Below are 14,073 nucleotides of genomic sequence, written 5' to 3'. Positions count from 1 at the left end.
AGGTATTTATAGGGACTGAAATATCCGAGTCATGCTTTGTGCGTTCTCTTTTAAGATTTTCTTATTGGTGAGAGGATTTTCTTATTGGTGAGAATATTACAATTATTTTAACCAGTTAGTATTATTATTGCAATTTATTTTTTCTTTGAAGGATTTCTGATTTATTGACAAGGTTTTTTCTTTTAATCAAGTTTGTCAATATCCCATACACCGTGTGATACGTACAAAATTTCGCTTTAATTTCGAACACGTGTGTTCTTGATTGGAATGATTGAATGAATATTAAATAGCAGTGCCTAGAATGTTTGAATTTATGTTGCGTTAAGTGAGTTTTTTAACTGATTAAACATATATTTGATTTTTTTAGCCTACCGTGGAAGAAGAAAAACGACTCTGTCTCTTCACACAGCACGAGATAGTAATGAGTGTAAGCTGAAAAAGAAAATTTTATTAACTAAAATCTAAATATATGAAATTTATTACAGGTCACTTCGGAGTCTTTTTTTTTTTTTTTTGGGTTAATGGTGGCATAAATACTTAATGTTTTAACAAAGCCATACATATGTACCTAATCTTTTTTTTCGACGGCAATAATACCGAACGTTACGTTTTTGGGTTGCCGTCACTACCTCCCCCGTTAACTTTCAAAATGAACGGCCATGATTTGATTTTTGATATATTAACGTGGATTGTTATTTTTTTGTTATTATTTGATTGTATTATTAATTCAAAACAGCACAATTTTAATTACCCTGACTCGCAGGGTGTCCATTGACGACGCGGCAAAAAAACCTCGGGCTCGGACGACTCACCGGCGAGGAATCGGAGAAGCTCAGCAGAGCCGGCCTCTTGTGCGAGCTCGAAGAGAACGACGATGGCGGTTCAATGGCAACGCTGAGGCCTCGCGTAGACGATCCTGCCACCACTGATTTCGCTCCAATCGCGAACATTGTCTCGTGGAATCGGAGAATATCGCCGGCGTGGAATCGGAGAAGCTCAGCAGAGCCGGCCTCTTGTGCGAGCTCGAAGAGAACGACGATGGCGGTTCGATGGCAACGCTGAGAACTAATTTGAAGGGACTACTATCTAAACTGTACCTTCGTTGATCCATCGAGCAAGGCCTTGGCATTCTCGGAGAGATTCCTCTTGAAGATGTGACTCGGATCTTTTAACTGCTGAGGGAGGCTTGAAGATAGGACTGTGCCGAGGCCCGGGATTTCAACGACGTCCGGATTTGGGGCCAAGTCAGACCCAAATCCAAACCCGATTGGGAGACGCGCCGCGATGCAGACGAACCTGACAGAGCTCGTCTGACGACGGCGTAGCAAGGAATCCCGAGCTCGGCGGCGATCGGGGAAGCTGATGACGTCACCGCCAGGTCGGCGAACACGGCAGAGATCGGTAACGTGGAAGATGACGTCAGCAGGAGTGGACGGAGTTGGGCGGCAGCGGAGCGGCGAGTGGCTTCGAATTGGAGGAAGAAAGGGTCTTGTTGTTGGTCGGAGTTAGGGTTTGGTTCAGAGCGGTTTGGATCTGGGCGTGACTTATAGAATTTCACTGGCACGTGGACATCCGTTAGAAGTTAACGGGGGAGGTAGTGACAGAAACTCAAAAACGTAACGTTCGGTATTATTGCCGTCGAAAAAAAAGATTAGGTACATATGTATGGTTTTGTTAAAACATTAAGTATTTATGCCACCATTAACCCTTTTTTTTTTTAACCGTGGGCGGAACCACGGGGAATAATATTAAAACCCTCACTTAAGTGGCGGAGGAATACCGTGGTTACATCAAGGACTAATACCACGGAGGTCGTTCTCGGCTTCCCGAACAACACAAGGGGGGGCCGATTCCAACCACCGAGCGCCCGAATCAAAATTTAAAGCATAACTAGCAAGCACGTGGGCTGCTTTATTACAACCACGGGGGTGAAAGACAAAACTCAAGCTAACAAAATTAGGCAAAAGTAAGAGGATGTCGCTAATGATCGTACCTAGTTCCGTAGCCGGCGCCTCTAGCCTCCGAACCACCGAGATGACCTCAAGACAATCGGATTGAATGATGACCTGGTTCCAGCACATGTCAAGAGCAAAGAGCATACCGTGAAGAATCGCCGAAGCTTCAGAGACTTGGGCCGAGAGACCAAGTTGGATGACTTTGGTTTCCGATCCTAAAATCTCTCCCTTGGAGTTCCGAGCCACCGCCCCGAGGCCAATTCTTCTGTCCTCCGCTCGCACTGCAGCATCCACCGAAATCGCAACAAGGTTGGACGACGGGGGAGTCCATACTCTCGGCGAGGCTTTCTCGCGCACCTCCTTTGGCCCGAAGCAAGCTTTGCGGTAGTCACTGATGAACCCATCCGACCAATCTAGAAGACCTTCCGGAGTCCAAATCTTCTTTCCCGAGCAAACATTGTTCCTATGATTCCAAAGCTCCCACAAAATAGTTAGAAAGAATTCAAGAGTACTAACCTTGAGTCTCGTCGCGGCAAGGAGGAGCATCCCAATCGTGTCGCCGGCCTGGAAGATCTTGACAAGATCCTTGAATCCCCCACATTTCCACACCTTTTTGGCCCAAGGGCAGCCCCATAAAGCATGGAAAATGGTCTCCTCTTCCAATTCGCACACCGGGCATCTGGCGTCAGTTAGAACATGACGTTGTCGGAGAAGGGTTCGGGTCGGGATCCAGCCCCTACACACCCGCCATATAAACGTCTTCACTTTTGGAGGGAGTTTGAGGGACCAAAGTTTGTTCCACCAATCAATATTCCCCGACGGCCTAGATGGGCCAACCACTCTCGTCGCTTCTCGCGCTATCCGGTAGCCGCTACGCACTGAATATTCACCATTTTTAGTATAATGCCACCGGAGTTTGTCAGCTCCTCCTCCTCGACTCTCCGGAATGCTAAGGATCGCGTCAGCATCGTCGGGGGAGAACATCGTCGTGATGAGGGGGATGTTCCAAGCACCTGTGACGTCTTTGAGTTCGGAGACACGCATCTCGCCCGGGATATGAGTAGCGTCAGTGAGAAGAAAATAGGGGGGCCGGGGAATCCAACGGTCGCCAGAAACCGAAGTGGACTCACCGTCTCCGATCCTCCATCTCGAGCCCCTGCAAATAAGATCCTTACCCCAACATAGGCTTCTCCAAATGAAGGAACCTGTAGAGCCACAAGTGGCCGTGAGGATGTCACCGTCTGGGAAGTAGCTCTGGTGGAAGACACGGCCTACGAGGCTATCTGGTCTCCGAATAAGACCTCAGACACTCTTAGCAAGTAAAGCTTGGTTGAAGCCGCCCACGTCACGGAAGCCGAGGCCACCATTAGATTTGTGCTTTGTGAGCTCCTCCCATTTACACCAGTGAATCTTTTTCTTTTGCCCTGTGTCACCCCACCAAAAGCTCGCAATGGCCTTATGAATACCATCAACGAGACCTTGGGGGATCCGGAAGCAGCTCACGACATAGGTGGGGATGGCCTGGAGGACTGCCTTGATGAGGGTCTCTTTGCCGGCATGTGAGAAAGAGAGACCCCGCCACGAATTTATCTTTTCCCAGACACGCTCCCGAATGAAGGCAAAGATGTCAGCTTTCCTTCTACCTACCGTTGTAGGAAGCCCAAGGTAGCGGTTGTGGCAATAGGTGACTGTCACTCGTAGGGTCTCGGCGAGCTCTTTCCCATACCCTTCATCAATGTCAGATTTAGAAAAATTAATTAATTGACCTGAAGCTGCCGAGTAGGAGTCGAGGCAGCGCGCCACTTCCTGGCATTCCTCGGGGTTAGCACGGAAAAACATTATGCTGTCATCTGCGAAGAAAAGATGGGACACGACCAGGTTGTCCCGGCCGAACCTAACCCCCCGAATGAGTCCTTGGCTCTCCCGTTGTCGAAGAAGACACGAGAGTCCCTCCGAGCAGAAGAGGAAGAGGAACGGTGAAAGCGGATCACCTTGACGAAGCCCTCTCTCCGGCACCACCCGGCCTCGAGTCTCCCCGTTGATGTTGAACGAGAAGCTCACCGAAGACACGCAACTCATGACTTTATCTATCCATCTGTTATCAAAACCAAGCTTCGACATCATATACCTCAAGAAGGACCACTCGACTCTATCGAACGCTTTGGACATGTCGATCTTGAGGGCCGCGCACGAGCCATTCCCGAATCGACCTCGGGACATGGTGTGGATGGCTTCGTAGCAAATCATGACGTTATCAAATATCTGGCGGCCCCCCACAAAAGCACTTTGGTTCTCTGAAATAGAGTAGGCCATTGTACCCTTGAGGCGGTTCACGAGACATTTAGAGATAACCTTATACAGAACGTTGCAGAGGCTAATGGGTCTGAAGTCGCGGACACGCTCCGGTTTGTCGATCTTCGGGATGAGGGTAATGATCGTGTTGTTGAAAGGTTCGACCGACCTGCCATTGTTTAAAACACCCAAACAAAAATCGACAACCAAATCCCCAACAATATTCCAGTACCTCTGATAGAACAAGGCTGGGAAACCGTCCGCTCCCGGGGCTTTAATGGCGTCCATCCCAAAGATCGCTCGCTTAACGTTGTTGTCACGACCCGCAGGACACCCGTCGCCCTCGGACCGCGACCTTACCTATACTCACATACTATCAACTCATTCATTATTTATAAACCACATTTTTTGAAAAGAGTAGCATTGAAGTCATGAGTAGTTTGTAGAAAAATACGGTAAAATTTTTCTTTTCTTTTTAAAATGCTTTACAACTACTTATGACCGCTACTCGTAAACACGGCCTAGGCCTTTAGCGCGTGTTTACATTTTACAAAACTTTAGTAAAATACTTACTTAATATCAAATGAACTAGAAACAGAGTTCGAGCTGGTTTTAAAGAAAATAAAACCTTACATGTCTTCCCTACATGTATCCGTCCTTGCCGCAGGTCGTCATGAGATCTACGTTGACTAGCACTTCCGCTTCGCCTGAGCTTCCTTCATCTACAGGGAGGGGGTATTTTGGGGTGAGTCACACCGACTCAGTAAGCAGGATATCTAACCTAGTGCTACATGAGATGCACGAATGCAGATGATGAATACAGACAAAAGATGCTGATGACGAATGCAAATGACAACAGCAGGTAGCAGATTCAGCAGAATATCGATCATTCAGCATCAAGAAAATATCTAACTGGCTAACACGAACAATTCTTACCGAAGTTCATTCATTCATTCAGGAATCCGGCATTCTCCGGTTCCCTCAAAATCTCATCCATCTCACGCATCCCGGCGCCTTACATCAGTGGACTGGGCCCAATCGACACTTCAGTCCGCAGCCGCTCATGAGAGATGAGTAAGCTATTCCGAAAACTCGAGCCTAGCTCTCGGAAAGCCGAAGTTTTAATGTCTGGGATCCACTAGCACATGTAGGAGCGCCTTGACGCGCGTATGGTAGAGGGGAGCTAACCCTCACCAATCCCTGATTAGTTCAGGGTTCATATTTTCCTCAGGACAGGTAAGCCACTCATCGACTTACCTGAAGCCACCCATCGACTTCCCATTAAAGGGACTTCAGGAATGCCACTCGCTACATTGCCGACAAGAGTTCGTTATGTTTTACAGGAGTTGTCTACAGCCTACCTGTCTATCTTATTACAGGAGGAGATCTTATCGGGATAAAGCCCGTCGTTAACATTATTAATTTCACTGTATGGCTCTTTAAGTATTTTACAAGGAGTTATCGACAGCTGTGAGGCTGGACCTTCTCCTAGAACAGTTCCTCTCGGGATTGAATCCGGAGGACACCGTCTTTCCTCCTCCTGTTGTCCTCTCATCAGGACGAAGGGGTAAAACCTACAACAGAAGCTCAACATAGTTTTAAAGGCTTCAAGGTTCTTAACCCGCTAATCGTTTAACCCTACCATTTCATTATCTTATTAGTTAGTGGCCGAAGTCTTATTCGGTCATCTTGTCTAACTGAGTGTTTCTCTTTGTTTTAGGATTAAACGAAAAAACATAAACAATTATTCTACTAGGCACCATTCCCCTTTTGGCGCCTCAAACTTAAATCCCACTTACCCGGAATAGTTCGTCGGAGAACTTGGTGAATTCCGGAGTTTTCTTGCTTTACACGCTTTCCGAGACTCTACACGTCCTGAAGCGCTAACACGTTCCGAAGCGTCGAGAAACTAAAACCCGAAATTGAAATCTCATTAGTCAATGATTCGGGAGGTGATGTCAAGCTTAAGGTTTGTTATCAGGATTCACTGCGAGTCGATTCAAGGGTTCGAGAATTTAATTCACTTATTTCCCGGCTTTTCGGAATTTAAACTTATTCAAGACTCGTACGAATTCGTACCAGAGAACGAGTACGAAATAAAATCCAAATCATTGATTAACGAGTCTTAAATAAATTAAACGAATAATCCGAAAAATCATACAAACCGAGAATTCCAAAGCGAATTAAATTGACTTCTTAAACGTTAAATAAATAATAGTAAATTATTTATTTAACTACAGGAAATATATCACATAACCAAATCCAAGAGTATTTAAATGCTATAAGCGATTTAAAAAAACCTCACGAGTTTATCGAGCTTTAACTACGATAACTCTTTTCTCGAAAATTTCAAAATCCGGCTTCATTGCCTTTGACTCATCCGGTTCCCGCTCGTCCGTGTGAATCTGCAATCAAGTCACCGAATCCGATAACGAGTCAATTCCACAATTTCAAACTCGTATCAACTCCAAAATCCAAACCCTGACATCTCAAACCCGAACCCGAACCAATTCTAGTAAACGTAACCCGAGGCTCATAAATTATGACAACATAGTCAGACCAAAGCACACAGCCAAAACCAAGCCCACGGCCACAACAAACACTCAGCCAAAACAAGACTTTCAGCCAAAACAAACACTCGGCCAAGACAAAACTTTCGGCCAAAATGAGATATTCACCAAAATTCGTCCAAAAAAATCACAACAATTCAAAACGAGGCTTGTCACTCAAGACCCAAACACTAAAAGAGTCATAACACGTCTCAAGATCATTAATCAAAACGCAGAATCAAAAAGCCCCAAATTCAAAACCTAGTTCATTCAATTTTCGGCCAAAATGATCCAAATCCAAAGAAATCCGAACTCAATCCATAAATTCAAGACATAACCAACATCAATCGAGTTTAATGACCACTTATAACCGATCAATTTCTCAGAATTCCTTTCGAATTTCAAAAACCCCAAATATTGAGCATGGACCCTAATTTGAAATTCGATCCGAGAAATTGAAGTTCTCACCTCAATCCGTGAGAATAATCTTCTTTGGTGAGCTCTCACTTTCCCCGGCGTGTTTTCCCCCGCTCCGGCGTCGCCGTGGCTCGCGGCGAGACACGCTTTACTCAACTTGGAGCGCGCGCACAGGTGGGACGGTCCGGCGTCGCGCGATGACTCGGAGCTCGCCGAAATTCGATCAACGGCACGCACACAGGTCCGACGAAGCTCGGGAAGAGAGAGAGATGGCGGCGGCGGCTGGTCGCGCGATCGGCGGAGACGCGCGCACGGGCTCGGGGCTCGGCGGCTGTCGGCCGAGCTTTCTCTTCGCGAGCTCAACTCCGTCTCGCACTCTTTCTCAGTCTCTCTTTCGGCTCTCTCTCTCTCTCTCTCTCTCACTCCCGCTCGGTTCTCTTCTTCTTCTTCTTTCTTTTCTTTTTTTCCTGGTTGCCGATTCTTTTCTTCTTCGCTCGGCCAAGTGATACTTATCACTTTGAAGAAGATGAGTCATAGATGACGTGGCAAGCTAGGAAGAAAACATCTTATTCACAATCCAAACTCTTTTCCTTGTTTTCTTTCAAATGGGTCCCTTAAAAATTGTTACAACCACGTCCTTTGACATAATTATTTAATTAAATCCATAACCGTACGGATTATAATTATAGGATTCGAACCGGGAATTTTCTCGTTTGTTCTCGAATAATTTAAATATATTTAAGGTTTCTCGGAATTAATTATCGTCCTTAAGAATGTCTTTCTTAAATTAATTTCCGGAATATTTTCTCGGAATTAATTTATTATTCGAGATAAACTCGATAATTCCTTTACTCATTCCGAGATTTCTCATTACCTTAATATATTTAAATCACTTGATAAACTCATTGGACCATAATTCGTTCGAGAGACGAAAAAAATATAACGAGGAATCTACTTCACTAATTTCCTTCCGGATTCCTTTCACGTTGAAATCAGCTAGGTCGTTAAAATATATTTTCACTTTCACAATCCTTCTTACATTCGTGAAAATATTCTAAAACCTTATCGACCTTAATATTCTTAATTTCTCATTCTCGATTATTTCCTCGTTCCTTCGAGAAATTCCTTGATATTATTTCCTTTGAAATCTTGAAATCTCACTTGAAATGTGAACCGAGGGAGTATAGAGAAAATCTTCTCGTTTATCTGAGACGAGAGAGAAAATATAATTTCATTTATTTATTTGCGAGAGAGAGAATCATATGGAGACGGCGTTTAGAAAGTTAGGTTGTGCGGGTCTCACAGTTGTCCTCGGTGAAAGGAAGGAGGAGCAACTCGTTCATGGCAGTCGTGACCGTGGGACTCACCGCATCACCCACAGCATCCAGGGTCTCGCGCGTGGGCTGTATGGACGAAAAAATAGACGAAAAGTAAGAGGAAACCGTATTAACCATACTAGACATACCTTCGACCCAGTTCCCGTTATCGTCAAGGAGGCCCCGGATTGTGTTTCTCTTCTTCCTAGCGGAGGCTTTGCGGTGGAAGAGTTTAGAGTTTTTGTCGCCACTCTTCATCCATGTGATACGACTTCGTTGGCGCCAATAGACCTCTTCTTTTTCGAGAAGCGCATCTAATTGTCTTTCCTCGCGGCGGATCTCCTCGATGTTGTCCCCGTTCTCTCTCTCGCTGACCGAACGGAAGACCTCCTTTTGTTTCTGAATACGCTCCCGCATGCCACGCCATGTAGACGACCCCCATCGTTGAAGAGCCGCGCGGCAGCCCTGGAGCGAATCGGCGATCCGGTCCTCGGTATCTTTGGACGGATCCGGGTCCCAAGCAGAACGAATCACGTCTTCGCAACCATCTTCCGAACACCAAGCTTCCTCAAAGAAGAAGCGACGGGGACCCCTGAAATCTCTCGTCGCTGATCCGCCCGTCGTATTAAGGAGGAGCGGCCTGTGGTCGGATCCCCAAAACTCGAGATGGAGAACTGTCGCAGAGGGGAACAAATTCATCCAACTCGGGTTTCCGAGACATCTATCTAACCTGCCCGCGCTGCTACCCGGAGTATCGCTGCGACGCCAAGTAAAGATATGGCCTTCAAAACCAAGGTCGCTCAAGTCGCAGTCCTCCATCATCCTCCGAAACTCCTCCATAAGGCCCGGGCTCCTCGTTCTATTCCCATTAAGCTCGGTATTCGATGACACCTCATTCAAGTCTCCCCCCACAATCCATGGTGAATCCGGCCAAGGTTTCAGTCTCCGAATAAGCTCCCAAGTCCACTTCCTCTGTGACGCAACCGGGTCGCCATAGACCCCCAGAAAATTCCAACACCTTCCTTCCTCATCAGTAACTAATCCCTCCACGTGGAATCTCGAGTAAGAACGAACCGAGAAACCAATGGAATCCTTCCAAAGAACCATAAGGCCTCCACTTCGGCCAACACTGTCAACTGTGAAACAACTATCAAACCCCAAAAAGACTCTAACTCTCTCAGCTGCAAGACTCTTCAACCTCGCCTCCGAAAGGAAAATCAGGGGCGGACGGTGAGAAGTAACGTGAGATCGAAGAGCCCTCCTCGTCCGGGGGCTGCCAAGCCCCTGGACGTTCCAAAAAACGCCTATCATTGCGCTCGGCGGCCCTCGTCGGGGAGGGGCGCCGCTGTAGAGATCGAGGAAGTCCCGCCCAAATCCACCAACGAGGAAACAGACGGAGACGATGAGGAGTTTGAAGCATTCGTAGGAGTCTCCTGCAGGGGCTTCACATCCACAGGAGATAGTTCACACTCGTCGGCCGTCACATCAGCAGAGACCCGTGCCGACTTCCCTTTGCTCTTTTCAATAGCCACCACGCAGGATTTTATTTTGGAGCCCAAACTGAGATTATTTCCCACCAGGTTGTTGCTTTTCTGGGACCTAGATCCTTTCCCATTTTTTTTTGTTTGAGCTCCTCTTTTTTTTGCATTGAAAATAATATCTGAGCCATGAGCAGGTCCAGTAGAGTTCAAACTCAAAAAATCAAGCCGAGACCCACCTTGGAAGAGATGTTGATTCTCAGACGTAGGTTTGCTGCCCACGTTGGCTTCGTCTCTCGCCAACTGCTTCCATCTCGTACCATCACCGCGAACCCTCAGCGCCGAGAAGGGATTATTAGAATCATCCCGAGCCGAGTCCCCCGGCCCTCCCGGCTGCGGCCCCTGCGTTATTGTCGACAACCCACCCTCCTCAGAGAGGCTTGGACTAGTACCCGCCGAATTGCCAGTCGGAGAGTGAGCATTTGTCTTTTGGAGAGCAGACTCTTGGTGGCGGTTAACCAGGAGAGCCTCAGTAACCTCAGCGACAGACTGCCCAGACTTGGGCTGGTTGGAGACGAAGGTAGAGCCCAGACCAGAAGGGGTGGGGTTTGTGGAAATGGGCGGGCCCGAGAGAGCAGGAGGTTTTGGTTTCAGATGGACTTTAGTAACTGGGCTCGATAGAGTATGAGGATTTGGTTTCAGATGGGCTTTTGTATATGGGCCCGATATCATAGATGGGTTGTTACCTTTAAAGGAATTCTTTTTTGCAGAGGATAAAGGGGTGGGGTCCATCATCTTTGCAGGGCTCTTGGACGCGGCCGCACCACAAGTATCCACGTCACCATCCTCTCCAAAAGAGCGTACATTATTACCAGGGTGGATATTTTTGTTTCCCAGGTTGGTGTTCCCCATGCTTTGGGAATATGAGGCATTATGATTAACATCACTCTCATTTGTTGTGGAGGGGTTATTAGCGCCAAAATTCCCTTGATTCCCGAGGTTTACGGAGCCACCAAAGGAATGATTGTGGCGGTTCACTTCCCGAGGATCAACGGTCGGGGAGCGACGTTTGGTGGAGTTGCCATTCTCAGATTGGGGTTTCCCGGCCGAGAGACGGCGGTCGCGCACCTCAATCGCCTCCGTACCCCAGATTTGGAAGGAGCTGCTCGCAAATCGGTTAGGAGCGTCCGCCCTCAGCCACAACCCGAAGGTGTGCTCCGTCTTCAAATCAGCGCTCGGGATTTCGGGTCCGGGCGGTTGTTGTCTGGAGCAGAGTTTCCAGCTGTGACCCAAACAGCCACAGACAAAACAAAAATCCCCTAATCTTTCATACTTGACATCAATCCAGGTCTTCGCCGATTTTGATCCGAGCTGAACATGAAAACCTCTCCGGAGGGGGGACCGTCACATCCATGTTGATTCTGATTCTAACGAAGCTGTCTTTGCAACGACCTTCTTTGTCCTTATCCACTCTAATCACCTTCCCTAAACGCTTGCCGAGGAGTTCACCCATCTTAGGCGTTCTGGCTAGGATTGGGAGGCCGTGTAACTGGATCCAGTAATCAGAGTGAGTGAAAACCGGTGGGTTCCCTTCTCTTCCAGCTGGGTCGTATAGGATAAGGAGAGAGCGATCGAAGAGCCACGGCCCAGAATCCAGAACTTTCCTCTTATCTCCTGGTTTGTCAAAATAGAAACAAATAATATCATCCTCCAGATCTTTAGTTTTGACGTTCCCTGTCGTTCGCCAAAGACCGCCTATCACCGCCTTGAGAACCTTCTTGTTATATTTTTTGTTACAGAGCAATTTCCCGAGCAGTACATCCTCTCCCGACAGCGAGTTTTCGCCGATCTCGTCATCGGCAACCACCCAGACATCATCTTCCTCCCCAGCAAGATCCAACGAGGACCATTTTTCGCAAACATCATCCATGAGACCCAAGAATAAGCCCACTCTTCTCAACTTCCGGCAAGCACGCGAAACTTCCTACCAGTACTCTCCGACAGAAAGCGACAAAGGAAGGAGTCCACGAGGCAGAGCAAAGAAGAGCAAGGCTATTCTGAGAGAAAACAGAGTTTCTTCTTCGCTGACTAGGATAAGTTTCAGCAATCCAGAGACGAGAGCTCTTAAACACCGTCTCTTCAATTTTTTACTATCAAACTCTATATAATTGCAAGAATTCTTATGTAGAAAATGAAAACTGATGTATTCGCTACTAATAGCTGGTGTGAGTAGATTTCCAATTACAGAGTTTCTATGAGGATTTCATAATAAACAACCATTTTTCAGGAGAAGAAGAATTATCTCTGAAAAGTACTAGTCAAATGCTAAATTCTTCTTCATTTTTATGGAACCATATCAAATTTAATTTTACGATTATTTTCAAACGATCGAAATACTTTCACTGTTACCTTTCCAGACTAAGATTTTACTGATATATCATGGTAAACCAATGATACACCATGATATATATTAAAAAAAAATGGTAAACTGTGTTGGAAGAATTGTTAATAATATAGTATTTATTAACAAGTGTATGGGTGATTTGTGGCTAATATTTGAGTGAGGACCACTCATCGGAATCGGTTAATTCTTGCGTATTCTTATTCCTCGTTGAGACGGGTATAAGATTGATTATTTGTTTGCCAAAATCATTACTATAATGAATGAGAAATTGATGCTCAAAATATGCTTAAAAACACATTATGGATATGTAAGTGAAGTGAAATGCAAGAGTCCCGCATTGCTTGGGAATGAACATATTGGTATGGTTTATATACCATTATAGTTTATGAGTGTTCAATAGAGTAATTGGACCAAGGATATTAGCCCACCACACACGCGCGTCGCCACCGCCGAGCCGAACGGACTTGTAACCTACAGAGTTAGTGAGCATTAATGGATTAATTGGCTATTATGGCTGAACATTTTGGGTGGTTCAAATTAGTGTAACCACTGCCATGCTTCATCTGTAAAAGGTCTTGGGTTCTCTCATTCTGAACACGCAACAAACACCAACTCTCTCTCATAAATTGTTTTCTTTATTTACTTGTAGTCCGGTGGTAGTTTCTGAAACTCGAGTTCTAGTTCGCCGAAGTCGAGTCTTGTGGTGCATTGCTCGTCTTGTTAGTCGTTGTATCCTGGGAAACTTTCACTCACGAAATCCAGCACCCGTGGGAGGGCGATAAAAAGCTTCAAGGAAACCGTTCAACGGGCCTCGACACTTTCCTTGTCGAACTCTTCTTCTTTTTCCTTTTTCGGTTTATGTTCTGGAATATAACTTTTATTATTTCCTTGCTTTTGTCTTTAATTTCTATCAATATTATTTGTAATATTGCTAACAAAATGTAACGTTGAATTTACCGTCACCATCGTGGTACACCGTCAAATACCGTATTTATCGAGGGATATACAGTGAACAAATATTTATAAAAATTCATACATAATATAGGATAAAAATGTAAATAATCTACAATACATTCATTACATTACAAGTCATAATTCAAATAGTTCAAAATAAAACCATATGAAGTAGTTCAACACAAACTCAACACAAATCAAATGGAAATAATTCAATACAAAGTACAAACTAAAATGAAAAAGTTAAACACAATTTACCAAATAAGATAGTTCAACAAAAACGAACATATGTTATAAACTAGATTAGTGCCAATAATCATGTTACAAACTAAGAAATTGGACTTAAACATTTAAAAAAAAAAAAAAAAACAACGAGAAAACTCATCAAAAACACAATTTTTCATTAAATCCTCAAAGTTAGCGGAATCCAAACTCTCTCATGCTCACACGCGCTTTCCGCCGGTACGCAGTGAGGATTCGACGTTAGATTGCCGGAAAGATAAAGGATTCAACGGGATTAAACGGTAAACATTGAAGATCCCTCACAATCGCGTCGAGAAATGAACCCTAAAATGAGATTTTTTTTGAATTTTCTGTCCCGTTTTGAACTTTAAGCCTTCGGGTTTTAGTTTCGGCTTTATTAGATAATTGATCGTATCCAATTTTTCGATCCTGCAAACTTTGAGAAAAAATTGTATCTCACTCCTA

General features: G+C 45.4%; 1 protein-coding gene across 1 annotated transcript; it reads right to left on the bottom strand.

Moving 5' to 3' along the window:
• Window positions 1–8,496: 8,496 nt before the first annotated feature.
• Window positions 8,497–9,840, bottom strand: LOC149388049 (uncharacterized). The gene has a single exon (XM_089622347.1). It carries the CDS (start codon window positions 9,838–9,840, stop codon window positions 8,497–8,499), a length of 1,344 nt encoding a protein of 447 aa, XP_089478473.1.
• Between the last annotated feature and the right edge of the window lie 4,233 nt (window positions 9,841–14,073).

The sequence above is a fragment of the Urtica dioica genome, chromosome 8 (genome assembly GCF_054948205.1).
Source record: "Urtica dioica subsp. dioica isolate 48M chromosome 8, U.dioica_male_clone48M_v1_H2, whole genome shotgun sequence".
Lineage (NCBI taxonomy): Eukaryota > Viridiplantae > Streptophyta > Magnoliopsida > Rosales > Urticaceae > Urtica > Urtica dioica.
The sequence above is the reverse complement of the archived record's forward strand: the minus strand, read 5'-3'. Positions and strand labels throughout refer to the sequence as shown.

Excerpts from the sequence above, each read along its gene's own strand:
- LOC149388049 (XM_089622347.1), bottom strand. The coding sequence starts at position 9,840 with ATGATAGGCGTTTTTTGGAACGTCCAGGGGCTTGGCAGCCCCCGGACG.